Source organism: Cygnus olor, chromosome 25, assembly GCF_009769625.2.
Source record: "Cygnus olor isolate bCygOlo1 chromosome 25, bCygOlo1.pri.v2, whole genome shotgun sequence".
Classification (NCBI taxonomy): domain Eukaryota; kingdom Metazoa; phylum Chordata; class Aves; order Anseriformes; family Anatidae; genus Cygnus; species Cygnus olor.
This window is the reverse complement of record NC_049193.1, coordinates 953502-978630: the sequence shown is the minus strand read 5'-3', so window position 1 is coordinate 978630 and position 25129 is coordinate 953502. Positions and strand designations below refer to the sequence as shown.

General features: G+C 51.0%; 1 protein-coding gene across 3 annotated transcripts in view; it reads right to left on the bottom strand.

Moving 5' to 3' along the window:
• MLLT6 (MLLT6, PHD finger containing) overlaps positions 1 to 24761 on the bottom strand; it is a 43705-nt gene extending 18944 nt beyond the window's left edge. Inside the window, exons 1-8 of one of the 3 annotated variants that reach the window (XM_040537125.1) lie at positions 24500 to 24761; positions 20920 to 20999; positions 15775 to 15829; positions 14092 to 14201; positions 13533 to 13636; positions 12730 to 12823; positions 11409 to 11513; positions 2303 to 2401 (exon numbers count right to left, since the gene is read on the bottom strand). In XM_040537125.1, coding sequence (XP_040393059.1) covers positions 2303 to 2401; positions 11409 to 11513; positions 12730 to 12823; positions 13533 to 13636; positions 14092 to 14201; positions 15775 to 15829; positions 20920 to 20999; positions 24500 to 24608 — 756 coding nt within the window. In that variant the 5' untranslated portion in view covers positions 24609 to 24761. Of the gene's footprint in view, positions 1 to 2302; positions 2402 to 11408; positions 11517 to 12729; positions 12824 to 13532; positions 13637 to 14091; positions 14202 to 15774; positions 15830 to 16848; positions 20894 to 20919; positions 21000 to 24499 lie in introns of those variants that run through there. The other 2 variants (XM_040537124.1, XM_040537126.1) reach the window with 2 other exon arrangements.
• Positions 24762 to 25129: the final 368 nt, after the last annotated feature.

Genomic DNA, 25129 nt, shown 5'->3' with positions numbered 1-25129 from the left:
AACTGATTTCAAGAGGAAACCACATCAAAGGATCTTCTTCATGACTAAATGGTTCGAGAGGGGAGCACAGGGTGGACGCCACAGTAGGTGAAAATTGGAATTGAAAAATAAATCTGGATTGCAAAGTTAAAGAAAAATGGGAACCCAGAGGCGGGGTTGCCTGAGGGAGTGAGGAAGTGGGATACGATGGCACAAGAGGGACTAGCAGTGTTGTTCGGCACAGTCACACCACCGGTGTCAGCTTTGGTGTTGCTGCGTGTACCCTACCCGCCGCCCAGCACACTCTGCTGGGATGAGCAGCGCTAAGCTACAACCCAGAAAGGACAAAGATGGCTTCGGCTTCAAAGAGGAAACTGTTTGGACATACTACATTAATACACTGATGTGTTCTCAGAGCTTTACGTTAGTCTAACCACTGCAATGCTGCGCTGGTGCAAGTATCCAGAAAGCCTCACACAACCACCCCAAGGGGTTTGTGCAGGGTGCTTTTTGGTAACAGAGAGCTCGAACAATGCTTTGAGAAACTATGCACAAAAATGCAAGGGAAATACATTCTTTGTTATGAGGATTAATAATAATTCCCTAGGGAAACACTAAAACCCTGTCACTCAAGCACAGCTACAGTAATTAGGATCTCCTGAATTTTAGCTTACAAAGAGTTGAAAGCTGCCTGTAAAACTGAATTGCACCCTTCCCTCCTCATTTATAAAGGTCTGGCAGGGCTTTGGAGGAGACAGTGGCTAAGTGTCTAACAACCACTCTAGCTGGCCAAGAGTCAGGGTTTGGATTTCAGTTTCGTTTGAAAATAATCTTCGTAGGCCCTCAGCTCCTGACAGCTCTGTTCACTGGGTCAATCTGCTGTTCCCAAAAGCCAGAGCTGAGCTGCCTTGACACAGGTACAGGTAAGTCAGGAGTGGTTGCAGCTCGAAGCTAGTCCTCCATTCTGTCCCGCTGCAGCTTTCTGCTTCTCCCAGCCTAGGGCCGCCTTCGCCATTTCAGCTCTAACCTGCATCTCCTCCCTGCTTCCACGCTTGGCCTCACACAGAAGGTAGAAAAACCTCTTCAGTCCTAACCCAGAACAACCCCATGCGGATCAGCAGGAGCTTTCCTTCTTCCAGACTGTCCTTGCAGCACTTCTCACACTTGCAGACACTGCTAGCCTGTGAATTTTCAGTTTCACAAGGCAGCCCTGCCATGTATCGGGCACACGAGCCTTTCCAAGTAGCATTTCTGTGCCCAAAAGAACATTCCAGGGACATGTTATCTATTTGTTCTAGCAGGAGCTCGGCCCTAATCATAGTCTCACTTACACCAGAACAGCCCTGCTGAGGAGCTGCATTAATTTCTTTTCCCACTACAGCGAGGAGGGCACAACTCCAAAGGTCCACGCGCTGGAGTAACCTCGCTTGTTCCCTGACACTGAAAAACTGCAATCTTGGCCTTCACCTTGTTGCATGCAAGCTTGAGGCAAGTTCCGCTGTGTCTATTCTGCTTTACTGGAGTTTGGATCTGGCACGAATTACAGAAAGCTCAGGGCTGTCCTGATTTACAGCCAGGTGCAAGAGCCGACGTCGGCAGCACAGCTCCAGCAGTGAAGAGCAGAAACCCGCTGACATCCTGACTGCCCCACGAGCCCTGGGCACTGAGCAGACTCTGGGCAGACAAACCTTCCTTCTTCTTACCTCAGGAGCAAAACAGGCCACCACACTGTGCCTGCCTGCCTTAATTTTCCTGAAATGGAGGAACTAAACGGGACCCAGCCTCCCGTTGTCTCACAGAGTAAAGCAACCTCTACTATGCACTTTGAAGATCTTACGTGCATGTAAGATCGTCTGGTTTTCCCCCTAGCTCTATCAGTTTGTCTAATGAAGGATAACACCTCCTCCCACAAGCTTGCCTTGCTTATCTACCTGCCTGAGCTGTTTACAATGTGGCAGTAGAAAAGGCCAAAGCACGGATATTTACCTATTCTGCGAGAGCTTTAAATCTGAACATCTGCTGCAGAACAGGCTGGCACTTACAGCTCAGTCACTTGGGAGTTCAGCTCCATGATTGTGTCGTCAGTGCTGACAGAAATCAAGACAGCTGCCGCGTTAAATTCCCAAGGCGGGCGTTGAGGTGGGGAGTCAGGCAGAGAGAGTGAGAACGTGACGAATCGGGAATCGAAATAAGTGGACAAAAGCTCTTTCTCTCCTCTTCTGCACCATCCTTCCTACTTCCTCGGAAAGCCAGCGCTGGTGGCTTCCTCCTACCCTCTCTCCCCACCCCGCATTCACACGCTCGCATCCTGTGGGTTTGGTACCTTTTCTGCAGCGACGGGCACTGGGGCTGGCGTAAGGCTGGTGGGAGATTCTGGACGTTTTTTGTGCTTCTGTTTAGGTCTTTCCTTGTCCTTACGACTCTGCAAAAGAAATCAGAGAATACTGGAAGGCTCTTTTCCTCTGCTGAGAATAGCAGTTGTAAGGGAAAAGAAAGGAGGGTGTGTAGGGGTGGATTTACAACCATACATTCATATTCCTCTTCCCTTCTCCACCCATCCACAAGAGCCCAGTATCCCTTCCCCCACGCCCCAGCTTCTGGCTGGGAGCGTCCCACTATCTCTGCCCCAGCTGCAGCCAACATCTGGAGCGCAGAATATCAACAGAAGCCCCTGAATCAGTTTATGGTAAGATGATAGGGAAGGATTTAACAAGCTCTGGCTGATTTCAAGAAACCCGAGCTTTCCTCTTGCTATTTCCCCAAAGGGGCTCTGTGCCCCCTTTTCCTCGCTCTCTCCCTTCTTCAAAGGTTTCTCAGATACACCCTGTACAGCCAACGGAAGGATCTTGACTTCAGCACGTGTTGCACGTGCACAGGTAGAGAGATCAGTCAGTGGAGATCTCAGAAACTACGCTTGAATCTGACCCAGAGATCCTCCCCACCTCCTCTCCCAGCAGAGAACAGCTGGGCTGGGTCCATCTCTGCTAACTGGAGCCAGACTAGTTAGATTGATTTCTTCATCCTGTTTTTTCTCTCACTAAAACCCCCAAAAGATGGGATTCTTCAAATTGCAAACCAAGGAAAAATTGTGGCCTGAGAAACACGGAGTGCTGCCCACCCTGCTGTTACAGTCTCCCGGGGAACGGACTGTAACCGAAGTGGCTATTCTTGTGTCCCGCTATCTGGATGTTTATGCTAAAACCGAGATGCTTTCAGGGAACAGACTGAAAACGTACGCCTGTGACAGGCCATGGCTCCCGCTGAAGTCAGTGGGGGCTGTGGATGCCCAAGCCAGCTGGCAGACAGGACAGTAGGACAGGACAGCGTGCTCCACCACGCGCTCCTGCTTCCTCACGGTCTTCTTCAGCCGCATGCTCCTGTAGGGACAAACCTGGCCGACACCAGGAGCTTTTCTGTGCTACCGCTGTCAGCTAAAGGCACGGCCTGCTTGGCTGAAGCTGCGGAAACTTTTGTGCTCAGTTCCAGCCTTGCCAGCGTGGTCACTGGTCTGTGGATCAAGAGATCTGCTGTCAGGCAAACACCTGGATGGGACGTACGGCTTAGAAAAATCCATCCTCTTGTTTTTTTGGGGGAAAAGAATGCCTGCTCTGGTGCTACTCCCTCACGTGGATGTTTTAACCTAGAAGCTGAAGCCCTCACTGTCCATCAAAGGTGTGTTCAGAGCAGGGCAGTCACACGGGAGTTCATCGACTCTCCAGGAGGATGCTGACTGCGTCCTCGTGCAGGCAAAGCCCCGAGGCTACGGCTGCCAGCACACGCCAGAGACGGGATGCTGTCGGAGGGAAGATGCAACTGCAGTAATGGATGAGCTCCACTGTGCGTTTTTGTTTTTTTGTTTTTGTTTTGTTTTGGTTTTTTTTGAGAGAAGCTAGTGGAATAATTAGCTTACAAACAATAAGCTAAATGAAAGAAAAAAAAAAAGACCAGGAGAAAAAAAAAAGGAACAGGAGAAAAAGGCTAGAGCAGGCGGGCGTGAAGTCATGCAGAGGTGAAGCAAAAGCGCTCCAGAAAGCGGCACCTTCCAGCGTGGGTTTGGCCGAGTTCTCAGTGCCCTTGAACAGGAGGCCCACCTGCAGCCACCAGTGACCCTGCCGGCGTAAATCCGCCACAAGGCCACAGCAGCTTTCTCTGGGATGAGCTGGCGGAAGAGGGAGGCAAATCCAGCTAAAGCCTCGCTGCTCTTGCTGAGTGCCCGACCGAGTACTAGCAACGCTGCCGATATCCGTCATTTTATCGCCGGACTCCTGGTGTTCGTCGTATCTGTTAAAGCCTCAGTTCCCGGAGCTACAGCACTATACAAGGATCTCCGTTCTCTTTTTTCCCCTTTCTTCAGCGCACATTTACAGCTTTGGCAGTGAATAAGAAAAGCTTGAGAGTGTGATTTCTACAAGCTAAGTGCCAAAACACAAATTTAAATGAAATCTTGACTAAATCTCACGATGTTTTAAATACTCGGGGGCTTCTCATGCTATAAATACTTCCCAAGTCTCCTGGGCTCTCTAGGACAGGAAGATGGGGAAGCTGTGGCGCAGAGTTACGCCTGTTGCAGACTACGTGCCTCTCAGTGGCAGGGCTGGGACCGGTTGTTCGTTATCCACCAGCAGGAACAATTTGCACTCACTTGGTAGCACGCAGCAGAGAATTTCGACGAGCTCAGGAGAGCTTCTTCATATCCGCATCTCGTTTCACAAAAGGAGAAAGCAGGGCACATGGGATGAGAGAACTTGCAACGATTTCACCGAGCCTCATCCAAAAATTCAGGCAGAGAAGGCAGGCACCCCGCCCCATGGGACACACGGTCGCCCACTTGCACGTGCTGCCAGAGCCATGCACAGAAGAAAGAAATGGAAGCAGAAGCCAGATCCTCACTGCAATACGTTTTGCCAAATAACTGCACAAACTCGGGTCCTTCAGCTCCCTGAATACCACAGAGCTTATTCTCGTCTTCTGAGCCCCAAATGCATTTCGATCACAAAGGTGCAACAGGCGGGACTAAAACATGATGCTGCAAACGCTAACGGGACAGCCCTGGAATCGTTTAACTTCACATATCAAAGTCAAGAGGAGACAAAAGAGAGCCGAGCCACTCTGGCTAATGACGAGGAACCTCCACACCTACACACACACGTGTGGGGAAAGGCAGGAACGTCCTGGCTGCCACCACCGCGAACCATAAAACCTCCCCCAGCTTCATTGTGATGGCAGCAACCGAACTCACATCCTCCAGCTTCAAAATCCTGGCTGTCTGCTGTCTGAAAAAGCTCTCCTCGCTGTCGGCAGTGCAGAGTCTACACCCGCTAACTGAGCAGTCCCCCGGCTGTATGTAGGAGTGCGGACATATGTACGTATTCAGCAAGAAGCCAGCCTGCACAATAGGGACCAGATTTCTGGAACCCTCCGCTCCCATTCAGATGCTCGGATAAACGATCAGGTTTTCCAAAACGCTGGGTACTGAGCTCTTTTGAAGATCTTGCCCTGGCTCCATGTGCTGAGCAACTGCACTTTGAACTATGTAGGAAATCTGTCCCACAGAGCCCGGCTTTCGTGCTCTGCTCAAAGGGCTGCGCTGCTCCCAGAACCGCCGCAGCCTGTCGAGGAGCCGACCTGCGCCCCTGCTCCGTGCCGCCGCACGCAGCCCCCGGCCGTGCCCGCTGCACACCTTGCTCCTCTGCCGTGCCTACCCAGCACCTCTCCTCGTCCCACGGCACCTCCTCGTCCGGGCCCCGTGCAGCTCCTGCAGAAACCCACAGGGCCTGGAGCCTGGGAGCTCGCAGTCTGCAGCCGGCAGCCCCCAGGCTTTGCAGAGGCCGGGTGCTCGCTGCCTCTGCGCACCCAGCAGGACCCCTCTGCCACCTCCAGTTACTCTCTAACACTTTTGGGTCCTCGGGCAACAGGATTTGACATCTTCTTCAGTATCACTGGAGAAACGCAGTGCCCTGGGCCATAGGGGCAGGACAATTAATGCCCTGGGCCATAGGGGCAGGACAATTAATGCCCTGGGCCATAGGGGCAGGACAATTAGTGCTTTACCCGGTGGAGGTTCTGCACAGGGGCCGGGCTGCCCCCAGACCAAGGTGCTGGTGGGAAGGTGATGCCAGCTGCCTGCAGGGACCGAGGCCCTGGGTCGGTCCTGGGGCTCAGTCCCTCCTGGCTCTCCTGCCCGTGTTGACACGCACTAAGACAACCCGGGGCGTTCCCCGGCTCACACCAGCGGCTTTTTAAACGTGTGGGTTCTCTCCAGGAACCGGAAGGCTTCAAATGCTTCCTGCACGAGCCGCAGGGTGCAAACGGAGAGGGGAGGGCGGGAGGAGAGGAGGGAAGCAGCACCGGCCCCTGCATCTCAAGTGACCCTCCCCACCTGGCTTTTCTGGGCCCAGAACTTTGCCTGGCTGTGCCACGAAGCAGGACTCAGGGGAGGAGGAGGAAGCAGGGAGGATGCACTGGGCATAGGAAACCTTTCGCCGCCCCCGTCCCATTCTTTGCAGGCAAAAGCCGAGCCCTACCTTGCAGCCGCTCGGCGCTCCCTGCAGCAGGCGGGCTGGCTGGGCGAGCTGCGGTCTGCAGGGAACATGAACCTGCCCCCAGCAACAAACTTGATGGAAAACAAACTCTCTCCATGCAGGGCTGAGCAGCTGGGGCTTGGCATGTGGGCACGGAGCAGGCCAGGCCTGCGGCAGGGGGAGCGCGGCCGCATCGGGGGCGTGCCAGCGCCACAATCTCCCTTCGAGCTCCCCAGCGCAGGAGGAATGAAACAGGATCTCCGGCTGCCAAAAAGGGTTGTGCACAGCTCCTCTTGCTCCCCCCACCGCTGCCTCCCCTTCCCTGAGCCCCCTCTTCTAATCTGCTGGACACCAGCAGTTGGATCATTAAAAGTAGATTGGGCAGGGGAAGGAGGGAGGGCAGAGCCAGGAGCTGGGAAGAGCCAAGCGGGCTCTGCTGCTCCCTCCCTCTTTCCCAGGCTCTCTGCACTCCCTGCCCGGAGAAGGAGGAGGAGGAGGAGGAGGAGGAGGAGGCGGCGGCCTGGCTCTGGGCTGCAGCCATGGCAGCCGCAGCGAGGAGGGAAGGCAGCACCAGGCAGAGGGGCAACAAACCCCTGCCTGCAGCCTCGCTTGCACTCAGGATTTTGCAGGTTTGCTTTGAGCCGCCCCGAGGGGATGAGTTTTTACACAAGGACGTGTGGCCAGCCCTCGCTGGGCTTTGCGCTGTGATCTCAAATTATCACTGCACCCCTGCTAACTGAAGGACTGGCTGGGGGTGGCTGAGCACCTGCACAACAAGAGGCCCCAGCAAGCCAGGCAAGGATGCTACAAAACAAGGCTACTGTGGCTAGATTAGACCGATTAGAGCAGATCTAGGTTCAGTACTCCCTCCCCAAAACACTGTGTTGGTCTCGCAAGCAGCCATCTGTATCCTGATCGGAAAAAACGTCCGCTTGGCTCCTCGGTGCCTGCGTGGAAACAAAGCTCCGAGAGGCAGACCTGCACCACCAACTCAGAGGCAAGCACAAAGCCCCTCACAGAACCCAGCGGGTTTAGGTTTCAGCCCAGTACAACTTCTCCAGTGTGCTGAATTTCAGTGCGGCTCATTTCCTCCGCTGGCATCTGGGCTAGTCGGACAGACAGGCAGTGGGGAAGGAGGCTCTGCCGTGCATCTGCTCAGCCACCAAGGGACTGGGGGCTGCAGGGAGAAGGGGGCAGGACAGCCACAGGCCTGGTGTCCCCATAAAGTCCCCCCTGCAGCTAGGGAGGCAGTTCAGGAGCTCAGGGTGTGTTCCGGGACAGGGACCGCTCCTCCCATAAGGACGTCCCCTATCCAAATTAAAAAGTCCCCTGATTTTGCTCATGGGTTCCACGTGCTCTCTAAGAGCAACGCTGGATGAGGTCTCTCCTCGTGGGGTTTGTGCCTCAGGATGTCGCAGTGCTTCGGAGTCTGTGCTCGCCCGCTCCTGGTGGGACAGACTTCATTCCACGGAGCGTGGTGATTTTTTTCTGTGCATTTCCAGCAGACAATATAGGTGACAGAACATCTGTACTTCATTCAACCCCTGTGCGTCACCCAGCGTTTTCTTGGTATTTAGCTATTGTTTTCTTTCTTTCTTTCTTCTTTCTTTTTTTAAACAAACCCTGCGAAGGCTCCCACAGAGTAAAGCACACACATTGCAATACCAAGCCCAAAGAAATAAACGGGTTTGGTTTCTCTAAGGCCTGGTATGTTCTGAGGAAAACCCAAAGCCTGGAGCTTTCCCATTTTCAGGACAGCACAGAAGGAAATGCTTGGGCTGGTATCATTTGTGCCTGCGAGGGGCGGGGGATCCTGATGCTGGTTGCAGTCCCACATCACAATTGTCCCTTGTCCCGCAGAGAACAAGACTCCTCACAAATGCCAAGCTGCTTTACAGAAGGGCTTAGGAGTCCAAATCCTGAGTCTTTGCTGTCTTCCTACTCCGTTGAAGCCAGCGGGTTAAATCCGGAGCCCCTCACTTGGTCAGGTTTCCTCCGTCAAGCCTAAGAAAACAGCCGGAGCCCTGTGCTGGAAGGGAGCTGTCGGGCGCTGAGCTCCTCGTGCAGGGGGAGCCGGGAGCACCTGCAGCCCGGGGACTCGCACGCGCTTTGCTCTGCCGGTGAGTGCTCAGCTCCCCAGCACCGCCTGCAGCTCTGCAGGATGGGTCCGGCCGGCCGTGCAGCTGGACGGGCTCAAGACAAAACCGCTCCGCTTCTGGTCAGCGCTGCGGCGCGCCCAGTTCCCCTGAAACACGTGCAAGTAGATCATGCACTGCCGGTCACGCACTGCGAAACCCTCTGGGAAGTCCGACCCCCTTCTCGGGTACCCCTTTAAAGTCTGCGTGCTCACACGGCCTCGCACACGTCCTTCCTGCACCCCAGCACCCCCCCCCGGACCTGCAAACAGCCCAGCACCTCCGGCAGCCTTCCTCACCCTGCCCATGCAGCTGCTTTGCACACTTCGTGCCCCTCTCCAGGCCGACTCCCCCTCTGTAAGAGGAAGGAGAAGATCTTGCACTCGGCTGTGGCTGTGCCAAGCGACCCCAGCCCTGACAGGGCCCCCGCCGGACCCGCTGCTCAAAGCACAACGAGCAGCCAGGAGGGGAGAGCAGCGAGGCAGCAGCGAGACGGAGTCTCTGCACGTTTGTGAGGAACCCAGAGGGTAACAATAGTGGCAAGCGCCACTGAGAAGCCTATAAATAAACCCGCAGTCCTCCAGTTTTCGCTCTCCCCCTGGCGCTGACCTGCTTTCCTGCCAGAGCCGGGAAGCGGCGCTCCCCTGCCCTACCTGCCGGCCACGAGACCGCGCTCCCACCCCGCCACCAGAAGCTGTGCAAATATAGAAACCCGCTTCCAGCCCCCAGCCTTGGACCTGCACCGTCTGCCCGTTATAATTACAGCTGAGCTCTCAAATCCGCCGCCAATCACCCCGATCCTGCCCTCTCGCCGCCCCCTCCGCCTGCTAAAAATAACGCGTTCCAGCGCAGCGCCAACCTTGTGCCAAGCGCTGCTCCCGGCCCGCGGCACAGATGCTCTTTCTCCCTCCTCCTCGCCTCGCAGCAGCTGAACACACAAGGGGAGTAAATACTCCAAATACGTTTTTCAGCCTCGTCGGCAGTTGGAAATTTACTGCCTTGGTGTCACAGCGGGGTAGGCACGGCTTTGGACGTGCAGCCTGGGAAGGGGAGGGTTGCCTGTTTGCCACCTACCGGGTAGGGTTTGGGCAGGCTCCCCAGACACCAAGTGGGCAAGGTGGGCAGCGTTCCAACCCGGGTATTGCGGGATAACCTCTGTAAATAAAGAGGGAGATGGCTTTCCTGCCCACACGGTTTATGGGCTCTCAGCTGGGCCTGCCAGAAGGGTGCCAGCAGGTATTAACTGATGGCCACGCTGCTTTTGAAAGCCTGGATGCCCTTGTCCCTGGGAAACTGGGCTGGGATCCATCAGCCTTCAGCCACAAAACCCACCAGCATGTCACTGGGCTGTTTCTGGATGTGGGTCACTATTATTACTATTCGTAATGATGTATTGATTGTGAGGATGTCTACTGCAACAAGACAGAAACAAACAAACAAACAAGAAGTAGACGGCCAGACACCTAAAGCAAGACTTAAAAAATTCACACCACGATTTGCATGGGAAGCACCAACTGGGTTATGCAACAGGGTAAATTTGGCTTTTGACCACAGTGGATTAAACCTAGAGGTTTCTTGGTGGAGTAATTCTGGATTTCTCCTAGCAAAAAACAGGATCTGGCCCATGAAGTATTAAAAACTATCTGACCATCCTGAAAGTATTCCTGCGTTAAGTTATTTGTGCTCCAGAGCCTACAGCACTGTTTTGGATAGATGGGGTGCAAAGGAGGACGGCGGTACTGCATTGAGGATTCCTGGTATAAAAGCTGTACCCATCAACGGATGGGGAAGATTTCTTAGTTTGCTGCCACTTGCATTAGAACCTAAATACTCCAAAAAGCATGTGTCCCACCTATCAGAGCTATTTATTTTTTAAAATAATAAACAGTTCACAAGCCCCTGGTCTCCTCATTTATTTCGGTATAGACCCTTCCACACCAGAACCTGCACCCCTGTCAGAACACCGAAGTCTGCTGGGATTCTGCCTTACACATTCACTGCTGTTTTTCCTTGAAATATGAGCCTTCATCACGTGAGTCAGTTGGTTAATTATGAACCTTGGTGTGCTGTTAACATGTCCTGTAACACTGCAGCAGTTGTGATGAGTATGCCTTAACCTGCACAGTTAAACAAATAACTGTTGTACCTGTCAGATCTGGCATTCAGTGCTCTTCTAAATACTTGTTCAGCAAAAATAAATTGTTTTCACAAGTAGATTTGAAGCAGGTGGCCAATCTGACTAACAATGTACTACCTAAGCTATACTAGCTACTGTTGTTGCCTACAAGTAACCTGCTGGCCACAATGCAGACTGCTAATCAGTCCTCTAAAGCTTGGACTCTGGGATCTGAGGACAATGACCTCGCGTTTATGTTCCTGAGCTGCTGCATTTAAAACCACAGCCCAAAGTACTTCCACACAGATCAACTCAGTAGCTGGAAACCATAGCACAATGTCATCCTCAAAGCGGACCTGCCAGAAATGTGAAAGTCGCACATTTCCTAAGTGTGTTCTGCCAAGACCCCTCTGGCATAATCTGAACACAAAAACTTGGCTCCACATTCCCCGTGGCTGTGCTGCTCTATTTACATACACATTTCTAGAGTTGTGTTTAGAAACACAGCCACTATTCACACCTCTGACTGTGAAACTCTTTGCAGAGCCAGGGCTCACCTGAGAAGCAAGCCATCAGTGCTCTCTGCACACTCTTCCCCTTCTCACCTCCATCCCACATGACTCTGCCTCTGAAGTGACAACTCTGTGCAGATCTTACCTTCTTTGGCCTTTCGTGGTGGGATACATGCTTCTCTTGAGCAGGGGACGTGGATCGACTCCGTCTTCCAGCAATGAAGGAGCTCCCTCCGGAGTGACGTGAGGTCTTCTGAGGTAAGTGGGGAAGGGAAGAGATGGACGACAGGGATGGGAGACAGGGAGAGAGAGAAGAAACTGTTGTAGAGTCCGGCCTTCACTGTTACAGTGAGCAATGTTGTGGTAAATGGCTTGTCTACAACATGCAGGACCAAATTATAAAACTCCTAAAAATCCTGGGGTTTTGGTGACCCATGCACACTGACGCTTCCAAGAAGAAAGGCACAGCTGCACAGCTGCTAAGAGACCGTTCTGTAAACAACAAGACAAGTGGCAGCAGCAATATTGTGTAGACAAGTCAGTCCTCCTGAGCAGCAGCGTCTGCGTTTTGGTCTTGCGTGGGGTGTGGGTGTGTATGTGCATGGAAGGATGCTCTGTTCTCAGACTCCAGGCACTAGCAGAAATCCTGCTATCTATCTCAACATCAGTAAATCTGATACAGAGCTACACTTGTATCAGATACTGAGGGTACCTGAAGGGCAGGGAAGGTGTCCTCCAGTTTGACTTTGAGGGGAAGCTCAAGACATCAGTCACTGCATGTGACAGCACTGATAAGAAGAAAGGAAAGTGGGAAAAGCCAGCAACAAAGGAGCCGCTGACAGATAAACCTGTACTGAGAGGATCAAGTTTCCTTTTTGCTGCAGGGGGGAGAGCAGGTGTCTACTAATTATGCAGAACAGGGAAAGGGTTCCTCTCAGTCCTGTAAATAATAGGGGGAAATCCTTTGCCCCAAACATCCCTCAAACCATCTGTGAATGACTCCGGTCTCTTCTGGACCACCCCTGTCCTCAGGCAGAAGTTTGGGCTGTTCTGTGTTACAACCTCCTGCCCAGGGGGCCTGATGTACACTAACTCCCTGGATGCTCTGTTTTCCTGTCTCAAGCTGCCTCTTACACTAGGGGCAGTGCTTTAGCATCTTTCTTCTAAGAAAAAACATTCATTTGACTTCTTGGGACTTCTTTTTCAAACATACAAACCGAGTCAGGGAAAGCAAATGGAAGAATTAAGCCTGCGGTTTTGAAAATGAGTCTAAAGATGCTATAAAAATGCAATAAATAAATTTATTTTTATTCCTAAGTGACTCTGTCTGAATGGCTGAAAAGAGAACCATCCTGCAGACCTTGTTTACGTATTCCTGGCATTTCTTACTGCTCAGAGCACAGATACAATCTAGGATGAAGACAATGCCTTAAAATAAAATCCATTGAAGGGATGAAGAAACTCACCATTTTATTGAAGTGGTACTTGCAGTAGCCACAATATTTGACATTGTCGACTTCTAGGACTTCCTCTTCACATAAGAGGCCAGCCATCTGGGCACTGAAATACATGAAATCAAGAGGAGGATAAAATGCAAACTGTACAGACAGAAAACATATCCCATCAACAAGCAAAACACAGTTCAAGATATCCAGGCAAGGTCTTGAAGTCTCCTGTCCTGCTTGGCAAATAGCTTTCAAAGACCATGAAAAGAGTTCAGACTATTTATAATTCATATTAAGATCTTTAAAATTGTCAGTACTTTCCTGACAAATTGTTTTGCAATTTTTGTCTTTCTTAAGGCCTGGGCGATCAGTAACAATTCCAACAAAACGCGTATCATGAACAAGGAATCAACATAAAGCTGGGAATCCCCACGTTCTACTGACAGGCAATGTTGTTTTCAGGCTGCAGGGTACACAAGGATATCAGCCCTTAAAATCACATCATCTAGATGATACTTTTGTATGTGCTGCACTGAAAAGGAACATTCCTGGATTGTGACTCATCTCTTCTCTTCTCGAATTCCACACAGTCCTAGGGAAATCCCCAGACTTCATTCTCACCAAGGAAGGCTTGCTGGTGAAACCTCAGCCTTCCTGGGGAAGTTCCCCTCACAAATTGAGCAAGGATGAGATACCCCTTGCCTAAAATAAAAGCAGTATGGTTTGCCCAAAACCCCATGCCACCTGTTTGGTGCAGCCTCAAAACCGTAGCAGCAAGACCAATAGCTGGGGCCGTTCCTGGAGTGATACTGTGGGCAACTCACCAGGTGACATGGAAAGCTTGCCGGCAGCCATGCCGATTACAGGCCATGCATGCTCCAGAGGCTGCTTTGCTCTCCCTGCCCTGCTCTTCACAGATGTAGCAGGTCTGCAAAAAAGGAAAAATGGTCACTCAAAGAGGTAGACTACTTTACTCTCACTCTTCTCCAGGAGGCAAAGCCTTCGAGAACTTATAACTTGTGTCTAGTCATCTCCCTCCTATGACAGCTGTTCTGGGTTATTTCTCGGTCACATGCACAAAACTTATGCATCTTCTTTTTCTCCCCAAATAACAACTGGGTCTGATCAAAATATTGATTAACCAACATGCAGCTCCAAGGAGTGGTGGGGTTGCTGAGGTTGCCAAGTTAAGGGAGAGGAAAACAGAACATCAAAAGTTATTTCCAAGAAAATTTACATTTACATTGTTAGTTATTTTTAAAGGGATCTAAGTACCTGGAAATTAAAATAAATTGGACAGGAGATATGGAGGACTAAGACGACCTCAGAAAAGCAAGGCAGGGCAAGTACATTTGGGGCAGCAGGAGAAGGAGAAGGCCTTACCTTGTTGAAGCGGTCGTGGGGTACATACTGCAGGACAATTGGCTCCATGGTGAGCACATTGGCAAACTGCACCTCTGGGATGTACAGAGCACAGACAACGTGGGCCCACCCTGGAGAAGCAAACAAGACAGACAGCAGAGATTCACATGGGGCAACCCAGCGGAGTCTTATACTCAGACAAGGCTGCAGACAAGCACAGGAGGGAAAGGAAGAGGAGGATATAGGAAGGAAGCCAACTTAAGTTAGATGCTAGATTTGAAATACTGCTTGTTGTAACTTGGTTAGGAATCAAATCCTTTGTGGAAGAAAGATAGACAGATACCACCTCCAGATGAAATAAGAAAGCAGAGATTTCTTTGGGAAAAGAAATGTACAGCACTCATTGCCCTTAAAAACATTCCCTCAGGACTTAAGACCCAGAGCTGAAGACCTAACCAAACCCAGAAAAGCATCCAAACAGTAAATAACGCTGATGGGACAAGTTTGACATGTAGTCCCATGCCAGTGGAAACAAAGCTTCCTTTATTGGCTGTTATCAATGGTTAAAGAAAGCTCTTTTTCAGCAAGCCAAGTTAGATTAAAATCTAAATCCACCAAGACACTTCCCAAATCAAATGTGTAAATCGAAATACCATCTGATCAGGACAGAACTGAGAAAGCTTGAAGGTCAGGAGCCTTTGGGGGACGATCTATACTGGTATGCCTACTGCACTGGAAAGATTTACCTAGAATTAGGATGGATTCAGTTGGGCAGGCAGAACCAAGCTCCACGAATATGGAATCATACAGTGCTGTAAGTACTCAGTCTATATAATTCTGTATAGTGGCATGGTTATAACACTTCTTGTGCCTGTCTACAGGGACCTGACCAAACCACATAATAACATGTTTGGAAGAAGATGCTATGTAGTTATAAAACAATCCCCCAACATGGTACTTTTACTACCGCACTAAGGCTCTCAGTATTTATGACCAGCCCTAATGGACACTTTTACGAAATATCCTGGACTTAGGGCTTCTTCTCTAAATATGGGATCTATTATAGTAAAGACCTCCTTGTCTAATTTAGCTCTTAGTGTATTAAGGTAAGTGGCAGGTAGGTAGAGAGGCCTTTCTGAAAAATAAGAAGATTTTGAGGAAAAACAAGTTTGATCCATACAGCCAGCAGCATCAATAGCTGCTAGCTCTGACAACTGAAATCAGACTCCACGGTACTTCACAGTACCAGAGGCTGACAAGCAGCAATGATGAGCAAGTAAGTCCCACAGAGAGAAACACCTTTGCTGTGTCCTGGACCCCTACTCTTGGACAGGGACTCAAGGCTGAGGGTCCATTAACATGAGGATCACATCACTGAGGCAAATAACTCAGCAACTTCCACCTTTCCATAAACAATGACATATCATGCACTAATTCCTGCAGGGTTAACCTCAAGAAACAGCACATTTCAGGGGCTCTGCTTCGATGCCAGCCAGAGGTCAGTCAGATATCCCCCCAGGGAAAGGTCTTCTCGCCATGGTGATTTCAGAAGGTGAAGTTTTGTAAGAAAAGGCAGAGCGTTTTCATTCCTCTGGAGCCTCCAGCCTTCCCTTTCTGGTGACATAGGCTCGGAAAAAAAATTGCACCTGGGACAGCTGCTGGGAGGCACTGCAAGACATACCGGCTCCACGCAGAAGTACTTACCTCCGTTGTCGGTCCGTTTCAGGGCTCCATCTTTGTGGGGACACAGTTCACATCTCTTGAAATTAAGCAGAAACAACAAGTTTAATCTAACTCCCAGGGGCATGGGGCCAGAAAAGAGATGATTAATTTAAAACACGCTTATAAAAGATGGGGCTGCTTTCAAAGAGAGGAAGTGGAAGAAGGGCTGAAAGCGGTTTGGGTACAAAAAGATACTGTGACACAGCTCGATATCGTCCTGTGTGACGAGGATGTATTTAAAGCCTCAGCCCAAGAGTCACAGGGCTGCAGGCGAACCTTGACTTTCACAGGGCTTTTAAAAAAGAAGTTTTAGTCCTTGCGGTTGTGAAGTAAAACTGAAAACTGTGACTCAGAGAGCAAAAGGCAAATAAAGAAAAGCCATTATCTATCTTTGCCCCTTTCCTTCCTTCTCTCTTTCTCTTGCGATATTTTTTCCAGCCAGTCTCATGAATGCTGAGCGAGGCTGTTGTGACATTTTCACCAGCGGGGTGCAGGGGCCATGATAAGCCCGGTCCCAATGCCTGGGGCTGGCGGGTGGACACCCAGCTTCCCCAGCCCCAGGCCAGGGGGCCTGAGTTGGAATAGGGAGAGAGTGAGGGGAGCATTGGTGCTGGAGGGTCCCTGAGACATGGGAGGGTGCAGGGAGCTCCCTCAGCCCTGACATGGTGGGTAGGAGGGCACAGGCCCAGCACCATGACAGGCTGTGAGGGATAGCAATGGCTCAACGCCTCACTCCATGCCTGGTCGCTAACGGCTGCTTTTGGGGACAGCTATGAGGGGAAACCACCGACTCTTCCACCCAGGGCCAGCAGCCACGGGGTGGCTGGAGGTGAGGGGAGATGCCCCCTCATCCTATGTCTGCAGGACACTGAGGCCTCCAAGGTCAGCAGTGGCCCAAACCCACTGAAGGGCTCTCCTCAGGGCTATGGCAGAAGGGCCTCACCCCACCCCACGCACACCCGACAAGGGAGAGATGAGGGGACAGAGACACACCGGCAGGGCATGATGGCAAGAGCCAGATAAGCCCAGTGCCGCGGCCCTCAGTGCCATTCCTACCTCAGAGCAGGTGGCGACGCCTGCGCTCCATTTCCCCCCTCACTACTGCGATCCTGCCTGCCCGTCATCGCCTCCATGTCGGGCCATCGCCATGTGCAGCTTTCCCTGGGCCATAAAGCCCTTTTGAAGCCCTGAGGTGGTTTCAGGGCACATTGCCACACACGAGGGACGCTCTCGCAGCCCCAGGGGCTCCTCCCAGGAAATGGTCATTGTTTTCTCGTGACATCAGTCAGGGAAAATTTCTATGCTTTTATTGTTTTGTTTGACTTCTCTGCGCCTGCTTAGAAAGCCTGAAAACCTGTGACATACAGCCCTTTTCCTTCCCTAGCGGAAATGTCTGATTTGTGAAAAAAAAAAAAGAAAAAAAAAAAAAGAAGAAGAAAAACACCAACAAAAAAGCTGTTTTTCTGTGAAAAATGTGCTTCATCAGAAAGTTTTGAAATGAGCTGCCTGGTATCGAAGCGAGATGGCAGCTGTACCGGTATGAGTGTGTGGGGCATGCTTGCTGCCGCTGCTCCACTACATCCACCCAGCTCTGGCAAGCCCCATGTGTGACGGGGCAGGTGCTCTGTGCCACAACAAGCACCCATGTACTGAGCAGTAACTGGCCTCCAGCAAAAACATCTGCTGCTGAGTTGTCCCCGAGGACCTTCCACAAAGGTGGTCGTCCTCAAGGAAACTCAATGCTTCCTCTGCTGTCATTTTACCTCTTGACACAATAAATACTATCACAATGCTTTGGGCAGCAGGAAGGCTCAGTCCAGTTCTCAGACATTTTTGTGGAGTCAAGGGTATGGGGATGCCAAATAGGTACCTCTGGCAAACATGAAATTCCTGTGATAATGTATAAACAAGAGGTGAGAGGATGAAGACCAATGCCATTGGCAGCCCATCACACTTTCCCCGCAACTTTGCTTGAAATATGTGTCTGGCCACAGGAGGTGATTCACTTTGCTCCTGGCTGGGTCCAGACAGGCAGGGCACTGGAGAGCAGCTCTCACAATTACCACAGAAAGCCCGGCAAAGCCAAGACAGAGAAAGAACTGGGTTAACTGAGACACTGTAATAAGAAATTTGCACTTGAAAAGGCCCCTCCGCTCTCTCCTCCACCCCTCAGATCAAAGCAGCTCTCCCACCACGCGATTAGCAAAGCTCTGATTGTAACAAGAGGGGTTAACAGCTCCATCGGCCCCACACAAGACTTTTAATAGCCCTGCCTCTAAATGACAGCTAAAGCCTTCACATGATCCCTCACATGAGTGCCCTCTGGCCATTGCAGCTCACCCGGCTTCCTAGACAATTTGATTACAAAGTGGATGGGCTTTCAGTTGCTTACTGTAAGCACAATAGTGTCCACAGCATCCTTTAGGGACCTGCGCATCTAAGGAGAGGTTATGAGCAAGGATTAGCGGTACCTCTTCCTTTCACTCAACCTGCATAGGCCAAGGAAGTCTCCAGCGTTTTTATTTCAACTCTGGGAAAAGAACAGAGCTGGTTGATTAAAACCAGGTTGTGATGGCGAAGGTTAGAGTTTCTGACCTCCTAGGGCTTCTAACTCAGGGACAGAGCACCAAGCCATTAGACCTGACAACCCAAGTCAGGGCTCCTGAGCTCTCCTTCCAAAACTGAAGAGATGGAGTCTCTCTAAAAGAGAGACACAGAAACTGGGATGTTTTAAAGTACTCTCTAAGGAGAGCAACAATCTTTGTGCCTTCATATCTCATTTTCAAAGTAAAAGTATCAATATTTAGCCAACAAATACGCTTGTTATGGACTAAGCTTGTAAACTGCTTTAAGATTCTTCTATGAAGGCAGATGTGGGAAGACAAACACCGCTGTTTTGCAAAGGAGTTTGCCACACAGTCATTGTGAAAGAAATACGAATATCAATTCATCCTGCTGTTGACAGTGTATTTTGCAGTCACATAGCAGTATCTCTCATTCAAGACCCTCAAGGCAGTGTCTGCAGGCTGATAACGCTGCTTTTACAGCTGAAGAAAGCCAGGCATAGAGAGGTGCAATGAAACCCCTGGGCAGTGAAGAGTCACACCTTCCAGCCTCGCTGGACCATGGAGCACAGATTCAAACAGCGTGTTAGCAGCACAGCCATGCACAGACCTCATAAGACCTGACTCATTTCCCTTACTCTGATCATGCTGTTCCCTACATCAAAGAAGTAGATTCTTTTTATGTATTTACCCATTTGCGTGTCTGTTGCTATGACTGCTGGCGTTTAACTGAAAAGGTGAAGGATTTATATAGGAAATCATCCCCAGCTCTGCTTAGGAAGGAAGATTATCACTGTTCAGTTGTTATACTAGCAGGGCTGAATGCCACTGAATGGCATGACTGAAGCCCACCACGCATTGTCTAACAGATTTCACTGAGGGCAAGTTAAATAAGGAGCCACCTGCAGGGGTATTGTTTTCTTGATACCTTGGAGGCAGTTTGAAGTGTCTAAAGTGCAAGAGAAAAGTTAGAATCCTTGCAATGAGTACAGGTGAGGAGGACTTGTGTGTACATGCACTACTACAGCTTACACTGAGTTGTAGCTAACACCGAAGAGCTTCTCTTTGCCTGCACGGCTGGGAGACGGGGGGAAGGAGGCTCATGAAATCCAAATTCCTTTCTTTACTATGAAACTATCTGCAGGATGTAAAAGCACCCAAAGACACATTTGATCTTCTTTACTGCAGTGCGCATAAAAGCAGCATCTTACAAAGGCAAAAGAGCTCAGGTCTGAAAGTCTGGTCTTGTTTACACTCCCACTTCCAATGAGGAATGAGTTAATGCAATGTATAAAGCATGGCACAGATACCTAATTCCCCCATTCACTCATCTTTGCCAAGTTCTTCGCCCATCTGTGAAACAGATTAAACTTTTGTACTGCAGCAAGCAGAAAGCCCAGCTGAGATGGAGCACGCTATTTGCTCCGTTCTGCACAGATCCGCATATTCAGAGGTCACCTACATCAGCTTCACTACGTACTTTCACTAGGTGTACTTCAGAAAAAAAATGGCTAAACCAGTTCAGAAGGCAGTGCAGATATTAATAAGCGTTGTTTGTGCTGGTTGAGGCATTCCATATTTGAAAAAGCCAAAGTTTAATCTACATTGATTTTTTTAAGGAAGTGAAGGGGGCGAAACAGTCTCAAATTCACTGCATGGCAAAAGCAGCATCTCTGGCATAACTAACACGGTAAAGATCTATACCCTGGCCCCTCAGCAGCTGGTTGGTGTAGCTGTATCTGATAAGGGTTCACATGGGAAGTTGCAGAGTAGCTGGTGTGCTATAAACTCACAGTCTAGTTTACTGCACAAATAACTTTGCCACATAGACGGGCCTAAGAGGCAGTCCTGGCCTGATTGTTTCCACTTTCCTGCCTCACCGGGAAATGCCAGAATTAATTAAGAACATTCGCAAAGTGTTCCATACTGCTAAATTGCTACTTAGACAGAAACTAAAACCTGATCCAGCTTCCTGTCATTTTCTCTGCTATTTAACAAACACAGAAGACTTTATGCAGGAGACTGTTGCTGCAAACGAGATATGAATGCCAACTCATCCTGTCTGTCAGTACGACAACATACACTGTACAGCAGCATCTCAGGTGGTAACAAATTTCCTCCACTCCAAAACTTTCTGAGGAGTTGTATAGAAAAAACTGCAGGGAAGCCACTTTCTAGAGAACGTCATTATTTTTTAGAAGATCAAGGTCCCTAGATGCAAAAATTTCATCACTGATAACTTGCTTAAAAGTACTTTTGGCAGCGTTTTCATCAAAATGGCTAAGAATGCTTTATAAAGCTGTTTGACATAATTATTTCTATTGTATAAACAAGAAACGAGGGGAAAGATTTTAGAAGAGAATTAGTTTCTCAGATAGGTGAGGGGCGAACGCCTTGTCCAAAGTTATAGTGCAGGCTATAGGCAGAGCTGGGATTGCAACCACAGCAGTGCCGAATGCCAGGCTCCGTCACTTTTGTCAGTGGACCACGCTGCTTCCAGCAGAGGCATGAAGGGCTCTGAACCAACTCGTTCCGTGTAAGTACAAGCGTGCTCTGCACTCACCACCCTGGCGGCTCTCTCTTGAGATTCACATTTCCGACAGAACCACGGTCCGGTAGGAACCTGGACAATTCCATAACAAGCTGGAAGAAAAGCAGAGAGAGTTCATTTGATTGTCTTTAAATTGGCTGTTAATTTCTCAGCTGTATATAAAAGTTTGCCAAAGCTGTTATTAGTCAGAGATTGGTAACAAAAACAAAAATTACATCTAGGCAGCATTTTATTCCCCTTTCCAGTTTCCACACCCTGCAACAGCGGACAGCCCTTTGCAAGAGGTCCAGCGTGATACATTTATTCAAGCTTATAAATAAGCTCACACCCAGTATAAAATATCCTTATAAAAATCTGTGCTAAGTGGGAATGCAACACTTCATAAACCAGGTCCAGTTCTGGCCTAGTGAACACAAACAGGGTAATTTCTTAACCCTTAACTTTTAAAATGTCACTAGTGATTTAATATAAAACTATGAAATAAATGGCTATTAAGCATTTTAACCATAATTACGACTAAGATAAAATCTCAGTATCATAAAGGAAGTAATCTCAGTGTGAGTTCACACAGATATCAAGAAAAAAAAAGCATTTACCCTGCACACTCTCAGGCTTGTAAGTCACATTCAGCAGCAGCCTTTTGCAGCTTCCAACAGCACTGAATTCAAGTTTTTTAGGACTAGCCCCCAAAACAGGTTCCGCATTGATACAAGACTCCAGCTGATAACCCAAAACTGTTGTTCTTATCCACCTACACCAGGCATCCCTCTAGCTTTCTATATCCCTACTGATTGTCTCAGGGTCTCCCTAGGCGAGCTGCAGCTCCATTCCTTTGAAATTCATTCCCTTCTCTGATGGGACAATGTTTCCTGAAGACCATTCACCTTCTTTGGTGACCTTCTCCCTCTCACCATTCAGGGATGGTCTTTGTTGAGTCCTTGAGGAAGCTTTTCTGACCCTGAATGGGCTCTTGGCCACCACACATGTAGGTTTAAAGTAAGAGGCTGGCAAAGATAGGGGTATGAAATAAGGCTATTTGTGGCCAGGTGAGGTTATAGAAGTCTCCTAGGAAAGAAGAAATTATATTTTCCTTATTCCACCTTCAAATGCGAGCTGACGGTTGGAATGGAATCCCAATCACTCGAGACATCTGAAACTAGGTTGGACAAAGCATCTGAAAATATCCTGCTGGATGCAATCCTGTGATGTCCCCTGGGGAAAGGACCAGACACGATGCGCAATAGGTTTTCTCCATCTCTCTAACGTCTTTTATGCTGTTTTAGCCAGGAAAATGAACATGATTGTGGAGTTAAACTGAAAGAAGTGACTGCAAGATGAGCCAAGGCAGATACACAAGAAAATAGAAACTACATGAAAGCAATGACAGAGGAGCCTGCCTTGGGTCCATCTTTAGCAATGGGCTTAGGGCCAAAAGCAAGCACTCAGCTGGAGCCAGTGCAAGCTTCTGTGCCCACTGCTTCAAAAAGAAAGACAACAGGGAAGAAAACAAGGAAAAATGCAGAACATAAATAGGGTAGAGTTGAAAATATTATTTCTAAACGTTCTTCACTACCTTATTAGAGCCTTCATTTTCAATCAGATGTTTTTGTTAACATTTTGATTTTTTTACTGGAAAGATTTCTAACTATTGTCACAGAAATGGTACTATTTTTTTTTTTTTAAATCAGCTTTAATGTGTAGCTATAACATAAGCTTAAAATAAACAGGGGGTTCTTTACTGGGCTGTACAATCATTTCAAAAGACAACTTTGGTTTTGCAGATATTCAAGCAGTACAAAGAGATACCAAACCTAGCGTGTGGTTGTAGGGAATGAGACTAGAAGGCCCAGCTGAACCTCTACAGTGGTTTGCTTCTGTTTAGTGACTAAAAGCCCACCAAAACACCACACGACTACTAGGTTTGTGAGCAGGCTTTAAAAAGAGGGCTGAAGGTATTCTGAACATCCACTACACACTGCTACCCTCCTTAAGAATTACTGTATCCTGACTGACTCCTACAAGCCCTAACCATACAGTTGTGCTTTCCGAACACCCCAACGATGCCCTCCCAGAGGCTCTTCTAACGCCTCCCAACCCTACCAACGCTGCCCACCCGCTTGGCTGCCTCGCAGCGAGCGCATCCATCTCTGTAACCGTGCGGGCCCACAAGCAGGCACCCTACAAGAACAAACGGACTGCAGATTTGAGACCGTTCTAGCCGGCAAACGGAAGTGTTGATGTTACTCTTGGAAGTGAGCACAAGGATGCCACTGCCCTTAATCTCCCTCCAAAAAAATAGCTATGCAGAAACACGTTCTCTAGCGGGTGGTTTGACAAGTCCTGGGAAGAACGGAAGAGTTACAGCACCAAAACTAAAACAAGCAAGCATCCTTGCAGAGAGACCCTACACGCTGCCGGTCACACGGAGACAACCTGGAGGGGCTGTTTTATGGCAGGAGACACCCAGGCACTGACTGAACGGAGAGAAATCCCCCGCCAGCTTCGCTTCCTCTTTTCACCTCCCCTTCAGTCACCTGGTTGCAAGCGAGCTCTCGCAGAAGATGTGAGCACAGACGCATCAAACATAGGAAAAGCAGAAGAAAGCTCAACCTACGGACCCAGAGACCTGGCCTGACAGGCGGGGAGAGGCAGCACAGGACAGGTTCCCGGCCCGAGACAGGAGCGTGCAGCAAGACACCGAGGGAGAGCCTGCACAGGAAGAGGCTGGAGATACGCTGGGAGATGGATGGGATAATAATAGATGGGAAAACAGACATGCCAGATGAGCCCAGAAACCTTCGTGTTACTCAAAACAAACCAACCAGCAGCATCACCCTTCCTCGCTGCTGGGTTTAAACGGCAGCAAACACGCACCCGTACAGGCGTTGGTGCCGAGGACAAACTTTCCGGCCCGGTAGCGTGTGCGGGGGGCGTGCTCCGAGTCATTTAAAATGCAAATGGCCCTTATCTCGGGGAGGGGAAGGGCCGGCTCCCTCCCTGCCCTTGGGGGCGGCAGCTCCCGGGCCGCGGCCGCCCCCGGGGGGTTACCCGGGGCCACGGGCGGCCGCGGGCCGAGCCCGGGCACGGGGCGGCGGGGGGGGGGGGGGGGGAGGTCGAGGCGCTGCCCCCTGCTCCCCCCGGGGCCCGGCACCGGCCCCGGGCACCGGGCAGCGGCCCCCCCCCCCCGGCTCCCCCCCCACGGAAGGAAGCGGCCGCCGGTCGCTGCCGGCGCCCCCGGTAAGGGGCAGCGCCCCGAGCCCCGGCCCGTGGGTGCCCCCCCGGGAGCAGCTGACGGCCACCTCCGCTCCCCCCGTCCCCCCCCCCGGCTCCTCCGCGGCGGCAGGCCAGCGGCGACACCGTTATTTGGAACAATGGGGATAAAACAAAGCCCCCCCCCCCATCGCTCCCCCGGCCTCCCCGCCGCTCCCGGGGCGCACGGCGGGGGGAAGGCGGCGGCGGCCCCGGCCCCGGCCCCGGCCCCGGCCCCGCTCTGCTCCGCGGCCCGGGGCTGGCGGCGGGGCCGGGCCGAGCCGAGCCGTGCCGGGCCGTGCTGTGCCGTGCCGGGCCGAGCCGTGCCGTGCCGGGCGCTTACCTTGGTGCACCGCCACATTGCAGCCGTGTCCATCGCAGTACACCAGCGGGTTCTCCGCCCAGCCCCGCTCATCAGAACAGACACAGCAGCCTCCCACCATCTCCTTCATACTTCCATGAGGGTTTCCTTCCCCCCCTCCTCCCGCTACGCACACACTCCTCCCTCCCTCCCTCCTCCTCCTCCTCCTCCTCCTCCTCCTCCTCTCTCCCCCCTCCCCGCTCGCAGCCTGCCTTTCACACGGCCGCCCCCCGAGGGGCTCGGGGTGCCCGGCCCCCCGGTGGCGGCGGCGCGGAGCCGGGAGGCGCTCGGGGACCGGGGGGGGGGGACCCGGGGGCGGCGCGCCCCCGCCCCGCGCCCCGCACGCTCGCCCCGCGCCCGGGCACCCGCCCCCGCGCGCCCCCGCCCCGCCGCCCCCCCGGCCATGATGGCCGCGCCCCGAGCGGGGCCCCCCCGGCGCCTCGCCCTGCGGCGGGGGGCTGCTGGGGGGGGCTGCTGCGGGGGGGGTCGTGCTTTGCTTTGGGGTTGGGTTCTTGTGGTTGTTGTTGTTGTTGTTGTTGGACCCCCCCCCCCCCCCTCCGGCCGCTTTATGCTGCTTTCTTTATGGTTTTGTTGTGTGTGTGCCCCCCTCCC